Source organism: Brassica napus, chromosome C5 (assembly GCF_020379485.1).
Source record: "Brassica napus cultivar Da-Ae chromosome C5, Da-Ae, whole genome shotgun sequence".
Lineage (NCBI taxonomy): Eukaryota > Viridiplantae > Streptophyta > Magnoliopsida > Brassicales > Brassicaceae > Brassica > Brassica napus.
This window is the reverse complement of record NC_063448.1, coordinates 19861955-19884587: the sequence shown is the minus strand read 5'-3', so window position 1 is coordinate 19884587 and position 22633 is coordinate 19861955. Positions and strand designations below refer to the sequence as shown.

General features: G+C 33.1%; 1 protein-coding gene, 1 long non-coding RNA gene and 1 pseudogene across 2 annotated transcripts; 1 reads left to right on the top strand and 2 right to left on the bottom strand.

The window, feature by feature from the left end:
• The first annotated feature begins 327 nt into the window (after positions 1-327).
• On the top strand, positions 328-3354 carry LOC111208889. Its single transcript, XR_002660810.2, has 3 exons — positions 328-2193; positions 2654-2694; positions 2899-3354. It is a non-coding gene; the product is annotated as an uncharacterized LOC111208889 (long non-coding RNA).
• A 4064-nt stretch (positions 3355-7418) lies between these two features.
• LOC111208991 lies at positions 7419-9196 on the bottom strand (annotated as a pseudogene).
• A 2273-nt stretch (positions 9197-11469) lies between these two features.
• On the bottom strand, positions 11470-15143 carry LOC106422074 (MACPF domain-containing protein NSL1-like). The gene is made up of 7 exons (XM_022708415.2): positions 14744-15143; positions 14382-14623; positions 13259-13445; positions 13096-13179; positions 12830-13013; positions 12588-12754; positions 11470-12399 (listed from the first exon to the last, which is right to left on the bottom strand). Exons 1-7 carry the CDS (start codon positions 15011-15013, stop codon positions 11704-11706), a joined length of 1830 nt encoding a protein of 609 aa, XP_022564136.1. The 5' UTR covers positions 15014-15143; the 3' UTR covers positions 11470-11703.
• Between the last annotated feature and the right edge of the window lie 7490 nt (positions 15144-22633).

Sequence of the window (22633 nt, the reverse complement as noted above, 5' to 3'; positions counted from 1 at the left end):
AGTTAATGTGTCAGTAGTGCAACATAGGTAATGAAAGAAAGCACAAGAAGCAAGTATATGGTTTTGTCAACCAATTTTCCAATGATTAACAAAACGGTCTGAGCAGAATTATTAGGTCGACAATAAAAAACCGAAGCTGTAGTGCTTATTCTAATGCTCGTCCATAACTCATGGAGGAGCCCATTAGCATTTGATTTATGTTCGTTAAACATTTATTTTTGACTATCTTGTAAATAAATATTTTTTATTATTTAATCCATTAACATTTCATAAAAAAAATCTAAATCTAAGTTGAACCGTCTCAGTGATTATGAATAAGTTGGTTTAACATTGAAGGCAACCAACCAAATAAAACCCTCTTTAAAAGTAGAGTATGAGAGGATCAAGACGAGAAGCAACCACTGGATGAATGCGGTTAAGGTGTCATAGTAAGGGAAGAACCTGAAACCAGAGTTGGAGACGAGCCGAGGAAAGGTGTTGGATTGGCTTAGCAAGCCATCAGGCTTAATGCTTTAAGGCTCTCATTTTTTGTTCCCGATAATGTGTACTCATGTAAAGTATCTAAAACTATGATGAAGCCAACTTAGAAACATGTATTTTGTATGAATCTCTCGACTCAAATGAGTGGGTTATCGGTAACTCCTACAAGTCCAGGTATATTCCCAGTGGCGAGCGTCTACACAAACATGGACTATCTTTTCTGGAGGAAAAATAATATCATTGTACCAGACCAAGACAGAGATCCTTATCCCTGGATAATATGGTATATTTGGGAGGCTCGCAATGATAAGCTTTTCAGGGGTATAGATAGAGACCCTTTGGAACTCGTTCGATACGCAGAGAGTGAATGCCAAGCCTGGTTTAACGCAAATGAGATGATACCGCCACAAGTCCGGGACGGCAATAATGATGTAAGCCAAGTCTTAAGCTTGGGTAATATCTGCTTGCTAGATGGATCTTGGACAGCTTCTGATCGCTTTAGTGGATGTGGATGGGTCTGGATGGATAGTAGGGAGGACATACAACTTATGGGAACACGAAACTTTACTCGATCTGAATCAGCGTTGCATTCGGAGGTAGAAGCGCTGCGATGGGCGATGGAGAACATGCTTCAACACTTGCCGTGCTAGAGCTTTGGAACGGACTGCAAAGAGCTGATCGCAATGATAAATGAACCCCAGAAGTGGCCAAGATTTGCGACAGAGCTGGAGAAGATAGAGACGCTGCAGATTTGTTTTCCGGATTTCAAAATCACCCATGTACCACGTCTGTGCAATCAGTTTCCTGATTTTTTAGCTAAGACTGCTAGGAGCTTTCATAGGGAGCTACTTTTCATTGGTTGTTCTATTCCGGTCTAGGTAAGGTCTGGTTACCCAGACCATCTCAAGCTTGAGTAATAGAATGGCCGTTTGACGTCAAAAAAAAAAAAAAAAGAGTGGGTTAACAAACAAACAGCTTGAGATGTATCTTAATGAATGGGTTAACGCCATAGATGAAAGAAATGGTGAATAATTACACTTTTACCGTAAATGATTTCCATAGCATACCAAATGGAATCTAACTCTTTCGTATAAATATGGTGCAGAGGAGAATGCACAAACTCAACAAGCTACTATAAAGCCATATCCACAGCAAGAGCAAGTCTTCTCTAGCCACAACAATTCTCACAAGCCACAGTGGTTGTAAGCATGAACAATAGTGAATGTTCAAAAAAACACTAGACAGTACTAATTATGCATTTTGATTAATGTTTAAACGGGCTATTTTTAAGAATTAGTGTAGGTGCAGCTGCACTGGACCAGTCGATCCCTAAACTCTCTCACAAAAGAGAAGAAAAAAAAGGCCTAATCGAAAATCCTAATAATTCAATGTCCGCCGCAAGCCGAGCATCCGCCGCCGCGTCAAAGCTCTCCACCGGTCCCAAACCTATGCCGGCGGCATCATCTCGGTCTGCGTTTTGGATGCCTAAACAGAGCCCTCTTTCAAACCGCATTTTCAGGCAAGCCAGTGAGAACCATCCCGAAACACTGATGATTAGCTCCAATCTGAATGAATTCTTTTGTGTTGGGACTGAAAGATCTCCTGTAGTACTGAGCTGCTGCGTGGAGACGATGCTCCCTTACCACACGGCCACTGCTTCCGCCTTGCTCAACTCGATGCTCTCCGCTTCGCGCCGTGGTTGGATCGTTGAAGGTACCCCCACACGCCGTGGTTACATGTTTTGTTGACTAATGCACGAACTAACCTTCGAAGGGACGACCTAGTTTGATTTGATTTGAAGCTTGAATGTTTTAGTGGAGAGATTTGTAGTAATCTTCCAGTGTTATATGTTGCTTTGTATCTTACCATGTTACTCTCTCTAGTCCCGTGGATTGATGAAACAAGGTTCTTAATGCTTCTTTCTTGTGAGCTAAAGTTTAGACTTGTTATGTGTGTGCGTTTTCGTTTGCTAGCTTTATAAGCCTTTTCTGTCTTCGATACCATTTTTTTTTTTTTGTGGATCTTTATTTTCTCGTATGATGATTATCTGTGATTTTCTTTCCTCATGTCCTATATTAAAAAGCTCTTATATATAGGTCTATTCCCCTTAAGGTCACTAGTGTTTCTTATCTTCACAAAATTGTTTTACAAATCATTTGTTTTTGCTTTGTAGGTCTACACGAGACTAGATGAAGATGAATCAACAAAACTTGTGTGAGTCAATTTTATCCTCTAGTCTTTGGAAGTTTGGTGTTTTACTTGTTTCCTAGATAACATGAGTCACTTGTGGTTAATTCTGCGTGATTGTCTTAGTTGTTACTGCTGTTTGATATATTATTTATAATTTCTCTGAACCTTTCAGATTAGAACACTTGTCATTAGCATAAGCATTAGCACTGATACATTGTATTCACTCAGATTGCAATGATGATGTTGTATGATCGATGATTACTGGGGAGAGGTCCGCGATGCATTCAGTCTAAAAGACAAGCTTCTTGGTTTCTTGAACATGAACGTAGGGCAGTGGCAGTTTATAAAAGAAACAATTTGCGTCTCTTTGGTCACAAATAAAAGTTTGTAGGTCTCTTTTGTTTTTCCTGTGGTGAAAGTTTCTAATGGAGTGCATGCATCGTTTGTTTATGGTGTGTTGTAGATGGATGACTCACCTTCTCGCCATTGCAGTAAAAAGAGGAAGTGTGTTTAAGACCACATTGTTTTGATTCTTGAACCATAAGAATTAAGAGGTGTTTTTGCTTATAAACATTTTACTAGATATTGATAAATAAAACATGGAAGTATCATTGCTCTCTGAAAGCTCTTTCCGTTGTATAAATCAAATACTATAAGATACAGATTGGGTCAATTTGCTGTTTAGACGGAAACTTGTGATACTTTAAAATTGGAGGGAGGGAGGGAGGGAGGGAGGGAGGGAGGGAGGGAGGGGTTTATGGATTTTCATACAACTATTTCTCTTAACTTTGCCGACCATATAAGTTTATGGATTTTAACCAAAAGTAAAACCACAAATGAGCCAGAGACGTCGTAAAGCCCTAAAATGACACGTGATGAGCGTAGAGTCGACAAGGCCAATGCGATTGGTGAATAATAGAGAGACTAGAGAGTAACCAATCTATATTTTGATTGACTTGGGAACGAACGAGACGTAAATTGGGGGATCATTATCTACGTACGTTACATGAGAGTTACCACAATCACCTTCTTGTTTTGTTGCCAATCTATGAACTCCCACCATCATAAGTCCCATTTAGTCCCATTCCCAAAAAGGTTATTAGATTATAATCTCTCCATTTTATAAAGATCCACGTTCTAGAAAAAAAATTGTTTCAAAAAAATACATGTTTTACCTTTTCAATGTATTATTTAATAAAAAATTGTAAATTTCAAAAAAGTTAATGGTGTTTATTAGATTTCTATTGGCTAAAAGTTATGGAAAATTTTTATTCACAAAAAATGCATTTACAGTCAAATTTTAATGTGTTTTCTTAATATGTGTGAAAAATTTAAAATATATATATTTTTGAAATGGAGGGAGTACGGTACTACTGTCGGCCAAATATATTTTCGTACGCGACCAAAATTGTACCATCTCAAAGAAACCAGCTCGAGTGTTTCGCAAAGCTGTATTCTTCGTTCCTAACGTTCATTTTGCAGAGAAAATATCTTATATCGAGTTTATTACGTAACTAGGGTCGGTCCGTCCTACGGGCGGGATACTATTTACTTTTGATATATGTTATTATTTTTTGTATGATTTTGAGTTTGTGTTTTAGGTTTGTATTTGCAGAGAAGTGTATGATAATGATTTTTGTATTCCAAAAAAATTTAAGTATGAAGAGATAATATGTGATAAGATATATTTAAAACTAAATAGTTGTTTCTATATTAAAGAATTGTGGCGTTAGTATGCTGCGAAGGCTTGAAATGGTTTTCATGTTGTTTTCTTTGACAAAACCCAGATCCCATATTCAGGTGGTTTGTAATATTTTGGTTTTGGAAGGATTGGGTTATGAGTAATTTTTATGTTGATATCGTAGTCTTTCGACATGTTATTGGAGTGGAAGGAGTGATTATTTGAAGCTGCATTTCTTATTAAAAATAGAATGTTATATTGAACACGACTTTGTTCTTTGAGATAGTCATATGATTATTCATGTCGAGCAGTTAATATTTGAAGCACTTGGAGGAAGTTTTAAAAAGAAAGAAACTCTCTATCCATATTAAAGCAATGAGCATGAACACAAACTATAGAATTTTTTTGATGAAATATTTTGTCATATATAAATATTTTAATTAAATTTAAATTAGCATGAACCCTAAATACATCTATGAGTAATACTTATAAAAAATGATAACTAAATGATTAAAAGTTTATTTAAATTTATTTGCTCATTGGGTTAATTAACAAATTGATTTCCGAGTTTAGCATATTTTGACTACAAAAATTTCAAATTTATTAAATATATATATATATATATATATATATATATATTTATATATGTATATTTAAAATTATATGATAATATATATATAAATAAATAATCATTAAATATAATATAATCTAATAACAAATATTTTTATAATAATGTAATATTAACTTTATTGAATTTTAAACAAAATCTAACTAAAATAGTTAAATCAAATCAAAAGAAATGACTACAAAAAATACGTCTATGATTTTTTAAACCATTAAAATTTAAATATTAAACTCATAGTGTTCAAATAAAAATATCTTTTGAAATTAAAAAAATATATTATATTTTAAATTATTATATATGATTTGACAGTTCAATAACAAACGCATAAACTGGTGTAAACCGTCGTGGGAAAACCTCAGAAGAGTATAGTTGGACTAAATTCAATTACTAAAAGAACCATCTGAATACATTGACTTAACATTATTCAGCTAAGTGATTGATTTATAATTAATTTGGATTCTTTAATCTAAAAGTTTCTTCATGGCAGATTTTCGAGATAGCCAAACTAAACATTCATCTTAGCCCATAAGTTTTATGTGTTATATATGGATATATAGATAATCCGACCTTCAAACTATCCAAAATATATATGTGGATCATCAGGTTCTTAGTTGTACTTGTTTTAAACCGACAAATCTCAAGCTAGTCTTACTTATATCTAACTATATATCAATCTGACTACTTTAAGCTTTTGTTTGGCAACTTATATATTAGTTAAAAAAAATAGTGATGTTTGGAAACATGAATATCACTAAGTTAGGAAAAAAAAGTAATGGACTTATGATATTAAACAAAATTAGAAGTCCATTACATTATATTAAAAAGTAATGAGTTTATGTTACTTGATATACATATTCAAATCAAAATAATAATTTAAAATTGATTTATATCATATTCAAATCAAAATAATAATTTAAAATTGATTTTTATCAAAACTTCATTCAAAAATATACATATATTCAAAATTTGATTTTTACTAACATATTTTCCAATAACCATTATAAAAATCTTTTCCATATATTTAAGAAAAATACAATACAAAGCCCAATTTTAAACACTAACTTAAATTATGGTTTTTATATTTCACATTGAAATTTTAAATATAATATATGTGATTATTTATATGATTGTACGTATAAAATATTATTAATTATAAGATTACTTATTTGATGGTACATATATAATATGATTAATTATATGATAACACATATTTTTGTAACCTATGATGACACATACATGATATATAATAGGGGTTAAGGGTGGGCGTTCGAGTTCGTTTTTGGGTCTATTTGGAATTTCGTGTTCGGTTCAGATCTTTGAGGATTCGGTTCAGATTTAGATAACCAATTTAAATTATTTTAAAAGAATTTAACTTTATTATATGCTTTAGTTTTTAAAAAAATCTATAAACAATAGAATATATTACATATAAATTTGAATAACATATGTTAGAGTACTTAACTTAACATATAAATTGGTTTGGTTTAGATATTTTGATACAAAATTAATAATTATTTAAGTATTTTGTAGTTTTGAGTATATTTTAACTATTTTACATATTTACGTTTGATTATTTGTATATATTTTCAAGTATTTAAACGAATTTAAAAGTATCATATATATTCTAGATGTTTTTATATATATTAAATCTAAAAATAATTAATATATAAGTATATAAATATATTTTGGATACCCAAAATACTTCGATTCGGATCGGATTAGGTTTCAGTTCTTCAAATACCAAAATTTTGAATAATTCGGATATTTAATCAATTCCGGTTCGGATTTGGTACTACTTATTCGGATTGGGATCAGTTCGGTTCTTCGAATTCTAGTTTTGTATCTAACCTTAAATAGTGACATAAAAACAAATAGCATCATACTTTTTTCAAAAAATACATCCGCACGGACGCGCGGGTTAATATCTAGTTTTATTTAAAATACCATCCTATTCATATTTATATGTAAACACATATTGCAGACACAAGTTTCTTCTCTACAAACTAAAGAATTCCGATCAATTTCATCCCCTGAGAGGTAAAACGGAAAACAAAATCTCATTTCAAGGAGAAGATTACCCGTTTCCATAGCCCAATGGCCTCTTTCTTTATCTCCTTGTGTTTTGTTATAAAAATTAGTAACGAACGTGCCGAACTGTGCTTCATACATCAAGAGGACAAAAGGTGGCAAATACATTGTTAAAGGGCATGTGATGTCACTTAAGGGGTTTCAAGCTTCTTGCGCTAAGAGATTACAAAGATGAAGCAGCTGGTAACACCATGATCCACCTCAGACCTCTTGCTTGGATAGGAAGAAAATGCAGTGTTCGTACGACCAAACACATTTCGTTTTCTCTTTAAATATTCCTTTGATGTATATTTGTTTGGCTGTGATAGGGACTAATATAGAGACAACTGAAACTCCAGACCATAAGAGATTTCAAGAAACAAAACACATTAAAAATAAAAATTATCCAGACATCATCAAATCTTTCTCTTTACCAAAAGGGTTGAGAGAGTGTAAAAGCTGTAGAGAGAAGTTTCCTAAAACAAACGAAACATAAAGCCGACCATATCTATTGACATTCATGATAACCCTGACAATGCTCCTTCCGAGCAAACAAAACAGTGGGGGACAGTCTCACGCAGATGGTCTGGTTAAGAGCGACATGGCCTTCCTTAAACCCAGAGACAGGAGTTCTAATCACGGGACATGCTTCCCTTCTGGTCCCATCCTGAGACCTCCATTATGAGGAGGCATCAGCAACGGCGACTGCTCTTGCGACGTTTCTTGCTTCTTCTAAACAAACTCAAAGAACTCAGCAACTTGCCGTGCGTACCTTCAACAATACCAATCAAGAACATATCAGTAACTCAAGTTATGATGACATTAACATTAGTAAGAACTTACTGTCTCTTTGCTTCAATATCTCTGCTGAAATCAATATTTGGTTCACAGTCCAAAAATAAAGCAGGGACCTGTTACAAAACCAATTAACCGGTCTATAAGCAAACTCTTATCTTCACAATTTAGCACACAAACAAAATGAGATAACTTTTACCTTCTGGATGCTAGAATGCATATGATTCCCTTCCAAGTAAAAGACACGGTCCTTGATATCAGGATGGAGAGAGTTATCCATCTGCAAAGATGGTTTACTAACAGAGAGCACCCCGTGGCTTCCACTCTCAAACGGTAGGAGCAAGCTCTCATGCTTCTCCTGCAGATCCTGCAGATACTTCAGCGACACTCCACCTTGTACCGCTCGTTTCCTAAGCATCATCCGCTTGTGGCAAGTGTCAGGACTCGCCCTCAAGTATATAAACCCATCAAGACAAGTCCAGGTAAAGCGGAGACTACAGGATCAAACCAACAGTCGTATATGCTTATCTCCATCTCGTTCATCCACTTCGCTTCATGAACCGCTCTCACAAACACCTAAACACACAACACATTAACTTCACAACATAATCTAAAAAAAAAGAAATGCATTTTGTCTAATTATTACCATTCTGTCACTGAAGACACTCCTTTCCATCAACCTTAGAGGCTTAACCCCAAAAGCAGACTCTTTCTCCTGTATCAGCCTCGTGACGAACACATAGTTCTGGAAAGTGTAAGCATACCTCTGAGGGTCAGAGTAGAACGCATCCTAATTAAGATATGGTGATCTTAAAAATCTCAAAACTTAAGTCAATGGATTACCCAACGACGCCTAAATACCTAACATTTAAAAACACACAAATCCAGAATTCCAGTTTCTCTCAGGAGAAGCCATTAGTTAGCACAGGAAACCAAAGATACAACGGACCAGATCTAATCCAAAAGTAACTTGGAGGAAGTTATAAAAAGAAAAAAACTCACTATCCATATGAAAGCAATGAGCATGAACCCAAACTATAGAAGATGTACAAACAGATAGTAAACAGGAAGATTTGATGTTCATGCAATGTTGATCATTTTCCACTATACGAATGGTGATTGAGACTGCATAAATCTGTTAGAAAACAACATGGGAAACAAAGTGGAATTGGAGAGGAGAGAAGATACAGTGAAAAACTATAGCTTTAAAGAGAGATCTGACTGTATAGATCATCATTCTTTGGGAAAAGATACAATCAAGGCTTAGTGAGAACAATATCAGAAGCGCCTAATGCAGCATCTGTAGCAGCAGCAACAGCGATACCAATATTGGCCCTCTTCAAAGCAGAAGCATCCATCACCAGTCATCCTACACATATGATTCAGTTCTTGCAACTTCTTCACAATCTCGTACTTCTGCTCTGGCCGAAACATAAACCAAAACATTGATGTCGAGAGAGAGTATCTTTCTTAACCAACATGGGAAGACAGTAGCAGCATCATCTTTCTCAATCAGCTGTTCAACGGGAATATTAGCTAGGCTTTCGTCTTAGTGATTACCAAGAAGAGAATCTGATGCATGCTGATGGATACATGTTTTACCCCAAAGCGAGCCTATGTGTAGTCTATTTGGCAATAACAAGTTGATCCTCTATAAGAAAACCAATACTACATAAGATTAAAGCCAAAGATAGAAGTCAATAGACAGTACTAAAACTTTAAGTGCAGTAAAACAAAATCAGTTGGTAGGTACCTGTTCCATAGCAGGGAAGAAGTGGATCTCTCTGATACCAACTCTTACTTCTTTGTCAGCAAGTATTCCAACCATAACATCATCGATAGCATCTTCTTTTCTCAATGCTTTTGCCATAACACCCTAAACTAATATTCTGTAAGAGATATGAAGAGAGGATGAGTTCGGAATGAGAAGTACTCATCGCCTCGGAGATAGGAACGACGCATTGAAGACATCGTAGTGGGTGATGAACTTAATAGAATTAAACACGAAATTACAACTCCGGCCGTTTCAGTCAGGGAAAGGAAGCTCAGACGTCAAACGTTGCCGTCTCAGGAAGCAAGAGACATCTGCAAATCTTCGATCGAGCAATCATGGTTAGAGGGCCATCACAGGAACCAAAATCCAGAGTCCATCACACAATAAACAAAGAGAGCCCATCACGATATGCGTTTTAATGAAACGCTGAGTTTCGTCCGTACGGGACACGTGTCAACGCGAGATCGATCGACTTATCTAGCTGTCTGCCTACATGTCCTCGTGAGAAAGGAATAAACCGTCTTTTATATATATATATATACATAGATAGATAGATTTTCTTTCAGTTACCCACCAATATATCCAGCATAATGAGTAATTAACAATGGTTAATTGAGGCGGAATTTATTTTGGTAATCATAAACTTTAGGAAATATTTAGGGTATGAATGGTGACCAGAGAACGACGAGGAATAATGCATTCCCTAACGTTACTAAAAAAATTTACCATTCACAAAGAATAATAATTCTCTCTCATTCTCTTTCATTCTTTTTTTTGCTTTTTTTTTCTAGAGAATTAAATAACAAAATTATTTCTTTTTAAATTTGATAAGAAACAACCATTCCTTTTTATTCCTGCTATTTTATTCCTGTACATTTCTTTTTTATTTGTTCCTCTTGTTTCCCGGATGGTCACCAGTCGGACCTTCAGATGAATACACACACTCAGCCATAAGTTTAGATTCAAATACTAATAATATTGCAACTTTAAGAATAAAAGAGTCGATTTAACATTTTTATTGTTTCCTGCTGCATCAAAGCAGTTATACAACAACAATAATATCTTCTTCTTCTTCTTCTTCTTCTTCAAAATTTCAGTTATGCTTCTTTCTCACCCTTCTCGTTCTCTCGTGCAATGGCGAATCCACCGTTTCCATCTGCGATCCTTACAACCGCCGATCAAAATCCGCTCACCACGAAAAGATACTTCCTCATCCTAAAGCTCCGGATTTTCACCTACCACGAACTCTCCGCCGCTACAAACGGCGGTAATTTCCTCGGGAAAGGCAGCCAAGGAAGAGTTTACAAGGCGTTTCTAGACGGCGGTAAGCTTCTCAAAGAACACTGATCGCCCCATCATGGGATGATAATCACAAATGCAGCAGCGTGAATCAGGTGGACAACTAGATCGATATCCTCTGGCGAGGTCGTCACCGTGGGATGGTCAACTTAATATCTGTTACTGCGTTGACGAAGCTGCTGGTCGTCGAGTACATGCCTAACGGTACACTTCACGGCCACTTACATTCTCGTAGCTCGTTAGACCCGCACAGCTGGAACCGGAGAATCAAACAATTGTTATTAAAAGTCAGCAATTGGTTTGCCTCTTGTCAGATTGTTTTATTTTTCTGAACACAAAGTCATAAAGGGTAATGGAATAGACTTGGAACATTACAAAGTTGAATGCTTAATATTCACACTGGATGTAATTTTTCCTTTCAAACTTGGTTTTGTAAAAAAATGCTTACTGTAATTTATAAGAGTCAGTTAAATAATTGTAATCTAGCCATTGATAAATAGTATAAATCAAAGAACAAGGACACCTAACTAGAAGAGTTAGAGCTATTCAGGACATGCCTTGTTTTAAGGATTTTCAGTCTTCTCCTTCAAATTCAAATTGTGTAACAAAGAGTTATTATTAACAATGATACATTTTCATGTACATATAAATTAATAAATCTTTTCACAACACCTGATGAGATCAACCTCAAAGCTAATCACAAACTGAAACCTGCAAAATTTCAACAAGACACAGTAACTTGTGTTCCCCATAGACGACACCCCTCCATGTCCTTGTAACTTAATGAATCTCTCAGACCAGCGAATCTTCCGAGACAACAGTGAGCAGAGAATATTTAGCTTTGATTGATATCTTCCCTGCCTCTACACAAAGCTTAGCACCAGTCACAACCCAATATCCAGGTGGTACTTCCGGACCTCTCACCATCTCTTTAGTGTCAACAAGACTCAGCAGCTTCGGTTTCACAAGCGGTGGTGGCCCTTTAGGATAAACAGCCGAGTTTATATAAACCTTAGACACTGGCTTCGCTGTTGTCGGGGTGGTTGAACTTAATCCCCCGCTTAGTCTTGTACTAATCATCGAGAAAATACCAGATTTGCGTGAATCAGATGAGAGATTATCCCAGCAAGATCTACGTGTACTAGCTGTAGCAACTTGTGAGAAACCGAGCCTTAAAAACAGAACTTTCCTCATACCAATACCTTTGACTTCTAACCAGGCTTTGGTCACAATAGAGGCTGCGTCATCAGAACGTGCTCCGTGGTACTGAACCGGGAAGGTGCATACATGTGAGAATATTCCCCATTTCACAGCCTCATAATATCCTTTTTCTGATGGTTCATCGATGGGTTCATAGGTGTCGTCCTGTGAGAGTTGGAGACTTGGAGGAGACGAGGAGAGGTGCTGCAAATGAATAGCTAGATGATCTCCATTCTTCCCCTCCATGAATAAACGTACTCCCGTTACTGGTCGCTCACCAGAATCAACCTTTAAAACAGTATTTTATATTTTTTAAAATTAAGTTAAAAGTTTTTTTTTTTAAGTTAAAAGTTTTATTTTAGATACAACAATGTGAAGAAAAAAAATGTTAAAAGTTATTTTTAAAAAGTTAAATTTTTATTTTATATACAAAAATGTGAAGAGAAAAAAACAATGTCAAGAACACATATACGTACCTTTGATGTGCTGACATATAGTTTGGGACCCAACAAAGAGAACTGAAGTGAAGGGGAACTTTGTTTTCTGCAGCGTAGTCCAAGAGGGAGATCTCCATACACTGGAGCCCATTGGCGTGGAAGTTGAAACTCAAGAAACTGATGCAACTCTTCCATCGGTGGCTTATCTAAAACATTTTTATACAAACTTGTTACACGAATAAGCCATTGAGTAACTAAACTACAAAAACCAAAATGCTCACATCTAAGGTATAAGTTCATTGCATGACTAAGAAATCCAGTTCCTGGGAGACCACTCAAGAGTGAAGTTATGGGAACAAAGCACATAGATATGGCGCTGGGCGATTGTGATATCGTTGATAGCCAACGATCATGACTTTGTCCCATTTCGATACCTCCTCTTCTTACACAAATGCTCACCAAATCCTGGAGATGCAAAGGTATACGTCTGTTCAGGTTTAAACTATAAAACAAACCCAAGTGAAATCACTGGTGAAAAGAATCCGACCTCGTTCTTGGAGTGCATGATAACAGGACGACTAAGAGAGGAACCAAACTGTGAATGCAACCCGAACTGGATAGGACTCTCCTCCTATATACCCATCAAAACATTTCAGGTTTTGCACTGAGAGAACGCATATGGAGATTGACAACTTCTTAAGACTGTTTACCTTTGGGTTATTTCCAGCAGCAGGAGAGATACTTTCAGCTGAAAACCTTTTGTTACACAATTGCTTCAACTGTTGCTGGACTTGGTCAGGATCATGAGTCGAGTTACGCAGCTGTTTCATGTAAATAACATCTTTGCCTCCCATAGTAACTCCAGCCACTATATGAGTTCCATACTTTTCAATGAACCTGAAACAAAGAAGCACCAAATATCTCAATCTTTACCCAATTGCTACAATTATCTATGTGTTAATGATGGAGCGGAAGGTTTAGAGTTTGAGAATACCTCCTCCATTCTCGGTGCTTTATGAAAAGTTCTTAGGTTTGGAAATACTTTTTTCATAATATAAAACTCGTTAAGAGATCACTTTCATTTTTTTTTTTTTTTTTTTTTTCATTTTGAGATCACTTTCATTAATAGATCAAAAACTGACTAATAATGAAGAATACAAAAATGTTATTACAAATTCGTAAAACTAAATAAACACCAAATCGTAGATAAAATTTTGAAAACCAATTAAAATGGGCAAATCTCCAAAATAGCACATTTCTAAGTTTATGTCACAAAAATAACCCTCAAAAACTAAAATGACCAAAATAACATTTTATCTTTTGAAAAATTAATTTTTTTTTTATTTTTCAAAATTTAAAATCTTATCCCAAAACCCCACTCCCCAACTCTAAACCCTAAACCCTAAATCCTAAACCCTAAACCCTAAACCCTAAACCCTAAACCCCACCTCTAAACTCTAGACCCTAAACTCTAAACTCTAAACTCTAAACCCTAAACCCTAAACCCTAAACCCTAAATCTTAAACCCCAAATCTTAAACCCCACCCCTTAACTCTAAACTCTAATGTCTAAATTAATTTACCATTGGGGTATAAGTGTATATTTATCTCTTTTGATAAAACATTAAGTGCTATTTTGGTCATTTTTATTTTTAGAGGCTGTATTTACGACAAAAACTTTTTTTAGTGCTATCCTAGTCATTTTCTCGATTAAAATCTATATAAATAAATTGGGTTAATTACACAAATAATTTAATAATCAAAATATTCATGTTTATTTTAATTATACTCTGTATCAGTTAAGGTGATTCATCCATCATCATACTGTACATACCCAGCAAGTGCAGCAGAGTCCCAAGAAGAAGGAACCTCACGCTTCACATCATCACGCAGTGTCAACTGCGACTCCCTAACGAGCGCTACACGGAACAAGCTAATAAACCATCCATCATAAGCAAGCGTCTTCACAGAGCTCGCATCTTTTTGCCATCCTTGTCTTAAATCGAACATAGCATTAAACACCCCCGATGGAATCTTTCCCAACAGAGACATATCTTGATTGAATTTCTCCGACATCTACACATCCGACAAAAAAATAATAACACTCAATATTTAAATGTATCGTAGCAGCTAAAACTCTAAAACATACATCAGGGAGTACTTTGATAACTTGTGGAAGAAGTTAACGAAGGAAACCTGGTTAAAAGAGAGTAAATCGGAGCGGAGACGAGTGCGTTCGCCTTTATCGCACTTAATCGAGCTCGAGACGTTGTTGACGACGATCCCTCCGGGGAAAACCAGGTCTCTGTTCCGGGTCGGGTCAATTTTGAGAAGGCTGGATCCGTCGGGTGTAGATTTGCAAGCGGAGAGACGGATATCGGAGGTGAGATCGTAGCCTAATCCGATCACCGATACCGCTTTCTCGGCGGCGGATTGAGCGTCGAGGCGGGAGTTACTGGAAGCCATCGATTGACGAACCAAGAAGGGAAGAGGAGGAAGAAATTTCAAAAAGATTGTTGGGAGTGTTGGAGAAGAAGAAGAAGAGACATACAGAGGGGTCAACGCTTTGCGAAAGAAGATATAGTCAACACGCCATTACTTTGACTTATGGTTTTTAAGCGTGAAATTGGAATCTTTTTTAGAGAATGTTTTTTTTTTTTTTTAATTTCCTTTGGGTTTTTTCCAGTATTATTATCTTTTAAGGTTTGATGATACTCTCCCTCCATTTAAAGTTACATATTTGTTTATTAACTAATTATAAATTTCAAAAAACTTAATTGCACTTATAAAATTTTTATTGGCTTAAAATTCTAGAAAAAAAGATAATCACAAAAAATTATGCAAATTTAATATGTTTTATTAAAACGTGTGAAAAATCCAAATATGTAACATTTTGAAACAGATAGAATATTTAACTAGCTCAATGCACATCATTGATGGGCCGTAGAAATTTCACCTTAGAAATTGGTCCGTAGATTTTTTGGTTTATCTATATGTAATGGTAGTTTTACAGAAAATGATATTTGAACATTAATATTCTTCTTCTATAAAAAACTACTATAATTCTTAAAAAAATAAGATTTTTAATATTAAAATAATACTTTTACAGTTATTTTTTATTTTTTGATATAACTTTAAAAGCTAATCAAACATAATTGGTTTGTTTATATTTGTAGGAAAGAAATTATAGCTAGAGATACTAGTTACATTTCAATCAAATAAATCAGCAGATCTGTACACATATGTATATATTTTTGGAACATATATCTGTGTACATATCTGTTTTAAAAACATATTTTTAGATTTCTTTGTATTATTTAACTTTATTTAATAAATAGAGAGCTAAAATCTCTATAATATTATTTGAGAAGTGAGTTTCTTATGTGTCATTTTCAGGTTAACTCTCACGATGGTTGATTACACTGATAGCCTTAATGAATTAAAAATATTTCATTTAAAATACTATTATTTATTTTTTTATTTAGTTTCCTTTTTAAAATTTTCCAAAAACATATACATATAATAAAAAGAGATTTTTTTTATAAATTAAAAAAAAAACGAATTGAAAAACAAAAATATATGTATATATAATATCATTCATAAAAAATGGATAGTTCACAAGATACTAATATTACGTTTAAAAAATATTTTTAAATAACATAAAATATACTTTTGAAGTAATAAAATACTTTCTTTATATCTATTTTCTTAGATGAAAAATATAAATTTGTATATAATGTGATTTCATTAAAACAAAATTACACATATAATCTTCATATTAGAAAAAGAAATATTATTTCTTTTAAAACATAATTTTAAACAATACAAAAAAATCAAAGTATTAGAAATATTTTATATATCTATCTATTTTTAGATGATTACGTAAAATAATTAAGTAAAATAAACTGATATATGTTTAATTGACTAAAAGTAGTTTATAATTAGTATTATTGAAATGTTTTATTTATTTTCATATATTTAGTTGACTATAATATATTTCAATTAGAGGAAAAAACTATCGATAAATTATATTTTACTTATATAATATTATTGTCAAATACAATCACAATTTGTTTACTGTTTATTTTTAAGAGATATTAAAAAACTAAAAATAAATTTTAAAATAAACGTTGTTTGATCAAATAGTTACAAAATAATTTAATGAAGTAGATATATTGTATTTTATCATTATTAAAGTTATTTGTTTTCTTAATTTTAAATTTTCTTTTAAACTTTAAGTTTTTATGTTTGTGTAACTTAATAGAACCATAATGAAAATATTAAAACAAATCTGAATACTCATTTTAAAGATTATTTAGAATAAATTTCAGTTTCCATTCAATAAATCAAAGGCATAAAGTTATTTAGAACTTATAAAATATTTTAATTATTCTAAATATTGATATGTGTTCCTGAGCTTTCAAAAACGTATTAGCTACTTATGCATGTAACTTTCTATTGATCATCGCTTTAATTTCTAATATTTTTCTTAAAAAACATAAACATATAATTTGATAAATATTATGAAATGCATGAACATTTAAAAAATAAATAAAATTGATTTGATTTGACTTAATTATAATAAAAATAATTATACTTTATTTTGAATTTGAAAAAATATATTTAACTCAATATACTCACAACATGAGTGATTCGACTAATACAACTTATATCTAAAATCATATATTTAACTACGATAAGAATAAATAATTTTATAATAATAGCAATCATAGGACAACTCAAAACATATTAAAAATGAAAATAAAGTATTAACCAACTGTTACAATTTAGTTCTTTTGTAAAATTTATATATATGCATGAGACTTCAGAATATTATCGTTATATCAATTTACGTAATTTGGAATCAGACACTTTAGTTTATTTTTTTATTTCATTCAAAGCACAATATATCTTAAGTTACACATAATCTTCATAAAATATATTTACATATCTAAGACAACAACCACCTAAATGCAAATAAGAAATTAATCAAAATTTTAATATATTTAGAATAAAAAATATTATAGTTGATGAGTTGAATTCAGAGATGCAATCCAATTTACTCAAATGATAACTAAATCGACTATAAAAACAACAAAACCGATTATATATAACAAATATAAAATCATATGTATAATTAAAGTAATTTAATATTATTAATATAAATGATGCATACAAATTATAAATTAATTTAAAATTAAAAGTAAATAGCAATCAATTATTATAGTATTTATATTATAAAATATTTATATATGTGCATGAACACGGGAAAGTCAGCTAGTATAGAGTATTAACAAAGAACATTATAGATTTGTTATTCATATTACTATGCATAAAATGGTATTTATAATGTGTTGTAAAAAAGATATTTATAACGGAATGAAAAAGATTGTAAATTAATATAGAACATTCTTGGGGTTTTTGCAAAATTGACTCAAAACATGAAATCAACCACAAAACTAACCTATATTGTTTTTGGATTTTTTTTTTGTCATATTCACCCCACAAGTTCACATTATTTACGAAAATGCCTTTAGCTTTCTTTTTTTTTCTTTTTTCGAAATGACATTTTTACTCTCTCAACCTCATCATCTTCGTGTATTTACAAGATTGTCATTGCCATCAATACAACAACCACTATGAACAACCAATTTGAAGCTCTTAATGCACCTCAAATCGATTTACACTTCTTCTTTCTCAATTCTTATCAACTGAAAACAGGCCCGACCCAGTACTTTGTTCTGCCTAAAGCAAAATAAATATTTGGCGCCCCCTTGCATTTGAACCATGCACCTGTTACCAATTATTGCACAGCATAACCACTAGGTTATATACAACTTTTGGCAATTGTGATGCCCTTAAATTGTTAACCTAATTTGGCGCCTAAAGCACCTGCTTCCCCAGCTTTAGGCCAGGGCCGGTCCTGACTGAAAACAACATTTCTTTCACTTTCTCTTCATATTCATCCAAAAAAATCTCAAGATTTTGATTCTAAATTTTTTTATGGTTCATAGAGCCATTGAGGCTTGTGATTCTTGGGGGGTCACTTTTGTTTGAGATTCTGGGTGCTTGGAGAAGACTTATGTGTGCTAAACAAGTTATTTCACTTGTTGAAAGTTGAAACTATGAAATTGAGATTTTTTCCAGATCTGGTCGTCCAGACGACTTACAGGTAAATCTTCTGGCTGTAGACGACTTACCTGAAAGTCGTCTGGTCAATGCAGAGGTTAGTTTTGCAATTGACTTTTAATTTTTTTTTCTACACGACTTACATGTTAGTCGTCAACCTGAGACAACTGGTTAGTTTTGCATTTGACCGGAATGTGTCAGAAATTTGACTTTTCCTGGACGACTTACAAGTTAGTCGTCCAGTAGAAAATTAAAAAAATAATTTTTTTTTCTAGACGACTTACACGGAAGTCGTCCGTCCGACGACTTACATGTAAGTCGTCCAGGATTTTATTCGAGATTCTGGTCAAACCTTGCTTATCTTGGACGACTTACGGGTTAGTCGTCCATGAAAAAAACTCGAGGCGACTAACATGTAAGTCGTCTAGAAAAAAAAATTCTTTAATATTTCAATTGCAAAACTAATCTGAGACGACTTACAAGTCAATCGTTTAGAAAAACCAAAATATTAATTTTTTTAATTTTCTACTGGACGAGTCGTCCAGGAAAAGTTAAATTTCTGACATATTCCAGTCAAATGCAAAACTAACCCGTTTTCCCGAAACGACTTACATGTAAGTCGTCTCGATTTTTTTTTATCAAACAAAGGTGGACGACTAACCTGTAAGTCGTCTAGGTTTAAAATAAATTGCAAAAGTAACCTAGGAAGTCGTCCAGACGACCTCCGTGGAAGTCGTATGCGTCAATGTTTAATAAACTTTCATTTTCTCTAAACCTATAAAGACTTTTTAATATTTTTTTGTTAATTCATTTATATTAGTCAATATTAGGGGCTACTGAATGAAATTTTATATCTTAATTGGTGATATTTATGAGGTTACCAACATTCACGTTAATTAAAGTTTCTAGCTGATCCAAAAAGACTTCCGTGGAAGTCTTCTACGCTAGTTTTTAAGTCTTCTATGCTAGTTTTTGAATAACTTGTATTTTTAAAAGTGATAAGTAACTTCAAGATATCTAAAACTCATATTTTCAAAATATGTTTTCTCCATTAGTTTTACTAAATTTGATTAAGTTTTTCAACACAAACTTGTAAAAAATGTGATATGCTTTGACTAGTTACTATTGTTTGTTTCTATCTCTTAAGTATTATTGTTATAAACACCAATGATGATTATTGTTATGAGTTGGAAGAATGGTTAAAATGCTTCTTAAAATGTTGTATCAATATGAGGCTACCAACATTTTTGTTTATTAAGATGAGAAGAAGATCATTGGAGTTTATTATTGCATATGGGAGATCCAAAAATAAGAAAAAGGCTATTGAGGTCTATATTATTTTATTGATTTGTAAATGTGTAAACACATTGTTAGCACATATATTACATCTTGGGAAACATTATTACAATTAAAAGAGTAGACATGCAAATCACAAAACAGACCATAAACAAAACTATTATAGATCATTCCTCTACAAAGACAAGCTTGGATTCTACTTAATATGGAAAAAGACTTCGTCAGAAGACTTCCAGGAATCCAGACGACTTCTAGGAAGTCTGGACGACTTCCAGGAAGTTGTCTAGAAGACTTCCTGGAAGTCCTCTGGAAGACTTCCTGAAAGTCGTCTAGCGCATTATATTTTAGACGACTAACAGGTAAGTCGTCCCAGAAGTCTTCCAGATCTGAAAAACCTGCATATCAAATCCAGATCTGAAAAACCTGCATATCAAAAAACATTCAAATTGCTTAAAAACGGAGAAAATGAGTGTAAGATTAGATAAATCTACCTTTATAGAACATACAAATATACATATCTAAAACTAATAGATCTACCTTTAAATGAGTGGAAGATGATAACCATCTGATTAAAAACTTGCAAAAAAAGATAGATTAGTGAGAAAGACATGAGACAAAACTGAAAAATTCATATAAAGTTTGGTGTTTTCAAGTCAAAGAGATTAGAGTGGGTTTGGAGAGTTTTAGTTTGGGAAAAAGTAAGAACTTTATACAACAGAAAGTTACCAAATGAAGAAAAATCAGACATCAAAACTTACCAAAACGCTCAGATCTGTTATGAAAGAGAGAGACATGGGAGAAGACTCCGTCAGACGACTTACAGGAAGTCGTCTGGAAGACTTCCTGGAAGTCGTCTAGCACATTATATTTTAGACGACTAACAGGTAAGTCGTCCCAGAAGTCTTCCAAATCTGAAAAACCTGCATATCCAAATCCAGATCTGAAAGGCCTGCATATCCAAAAACGTCCAAATGGCTTAAAAATAGAGAAAATGAGTGGAAGATTAGATAAATCTACCTTTATAGAACACACAAAAATACATATCTAAAATTGATAGATCTACCTTTAAATGAGTGAAAGATGAGAGCCATGTGATGAAAACAAGATAAATTAGTGAGAAAGACATGAGACGAAAACAATAAATTGATATAAAGCTTAGTGTTTATAAGTTCAAAGAGACTAGAGAGAGGTTGAAGAGTTATAGAATGATGAACATTACATTTTTGTTGCAGCCATTTGAGATGAGGAGAGAGAATGTGTAAATTTTCTTTATATAGGGAGACAAAAAATCTAATTAGGTTAAATATTTTTGATTTAGACCACTTCCTAGACGACTTACTTGTAAGTCGCCCAGAAGACTTTAATATTTTTAGTGGGAAACTAAAATATTTTTAGCGGAAAACTAAAATAGAAGATTTCCTAGACGACTTACTTGTAAGTCGTCTGGTTTAAATTATTTAAGCGGGAAAATAATTTTTTAAAAAAAAATTAGGCGGGAATATTTGGACGACTTACATGTTAGTCGTCTAGACCCTAAACATAATCCCTAAACTTAATTAACTAACTAAACATTTCATAAAATCAAATTAAACTTCAAAAATGTTTACTATACACAAAATAAACACTTATTGGTAAAAATTTAATTTTTCAAAAAAAACATTCAAGCTTTCCAAAATCTAACCCTAAGAATACATACAATACTACAAGATATGTTGTCAAACCCTAAAACCAAAGAATATCATGATTAACTACTTTTACTCATCTATGCCGAAAACAATTCAATTTTATTATATCTTAATTTACATTACTTAAAACTTTTTATAATTACATGATTTTAATTTTTCATTTGTCAAAATATTTTTAAAAAATTTAAAAATTATTTTTAAGATCAACTACACTAGACGACTTACTTAGAAGTCGTCCAGTATCTCAGACGAATCATACAACTTATTGGGGGTATATTCGTAAAAATGGCTTCTGTTTTTTTGTTTAGTCACAAGGGGCTGACTGTAATTTCACAAGGCTTTTAGGTTAGTTTTGCATTTGATTTAAGTTTGGGTATATGTTTGCATTTAAAATCATGTTTTGAGTCATATTTGGCAAATTTACCCGGTATTCTTCTTAAAAAAAAAGAGAACATCGTAAATATGCTGCAGTCCTTGCGAAATGAAATGTGTATGGTATGCACGACCAAACGTGAGAATGAAAGGCCGCTTATTCTTTAAAAATGGCTGTGAGAATGAAAGGCCGCTTATTCTTTAAAAATGGCTCAGCAGAATATGAGCCTAGGCATGCTCCAAGCTGCTGGGGACATTTTATAATAAATAGGTCAAATGTTCTGACGGAATTTGATGTAAACCTGTAGTGACATGACATTTTCGCTGGAAGACTTTTCTCATAGTGCAATGCTGTGAGGGAGACGCGTTACATCACCGATTCAATGTCTTATTTCTGTGTAGGATTTTGCCATAAGAACGTTGATTTTGTTTGATTGAGTGTCCAGGGCCGGCTCACTAGAGTCATGGACCTTGGGGCAAAAAAAAATTTTAGTTTCTAAAATATTATTTTTCTTAAAGAAATTTGATAGATATTTGTTTTTTTCAAAATACCAAAAGTATTTTTAAAAATAAATCTATGAAAATAAAAAAAATACTTTCATAT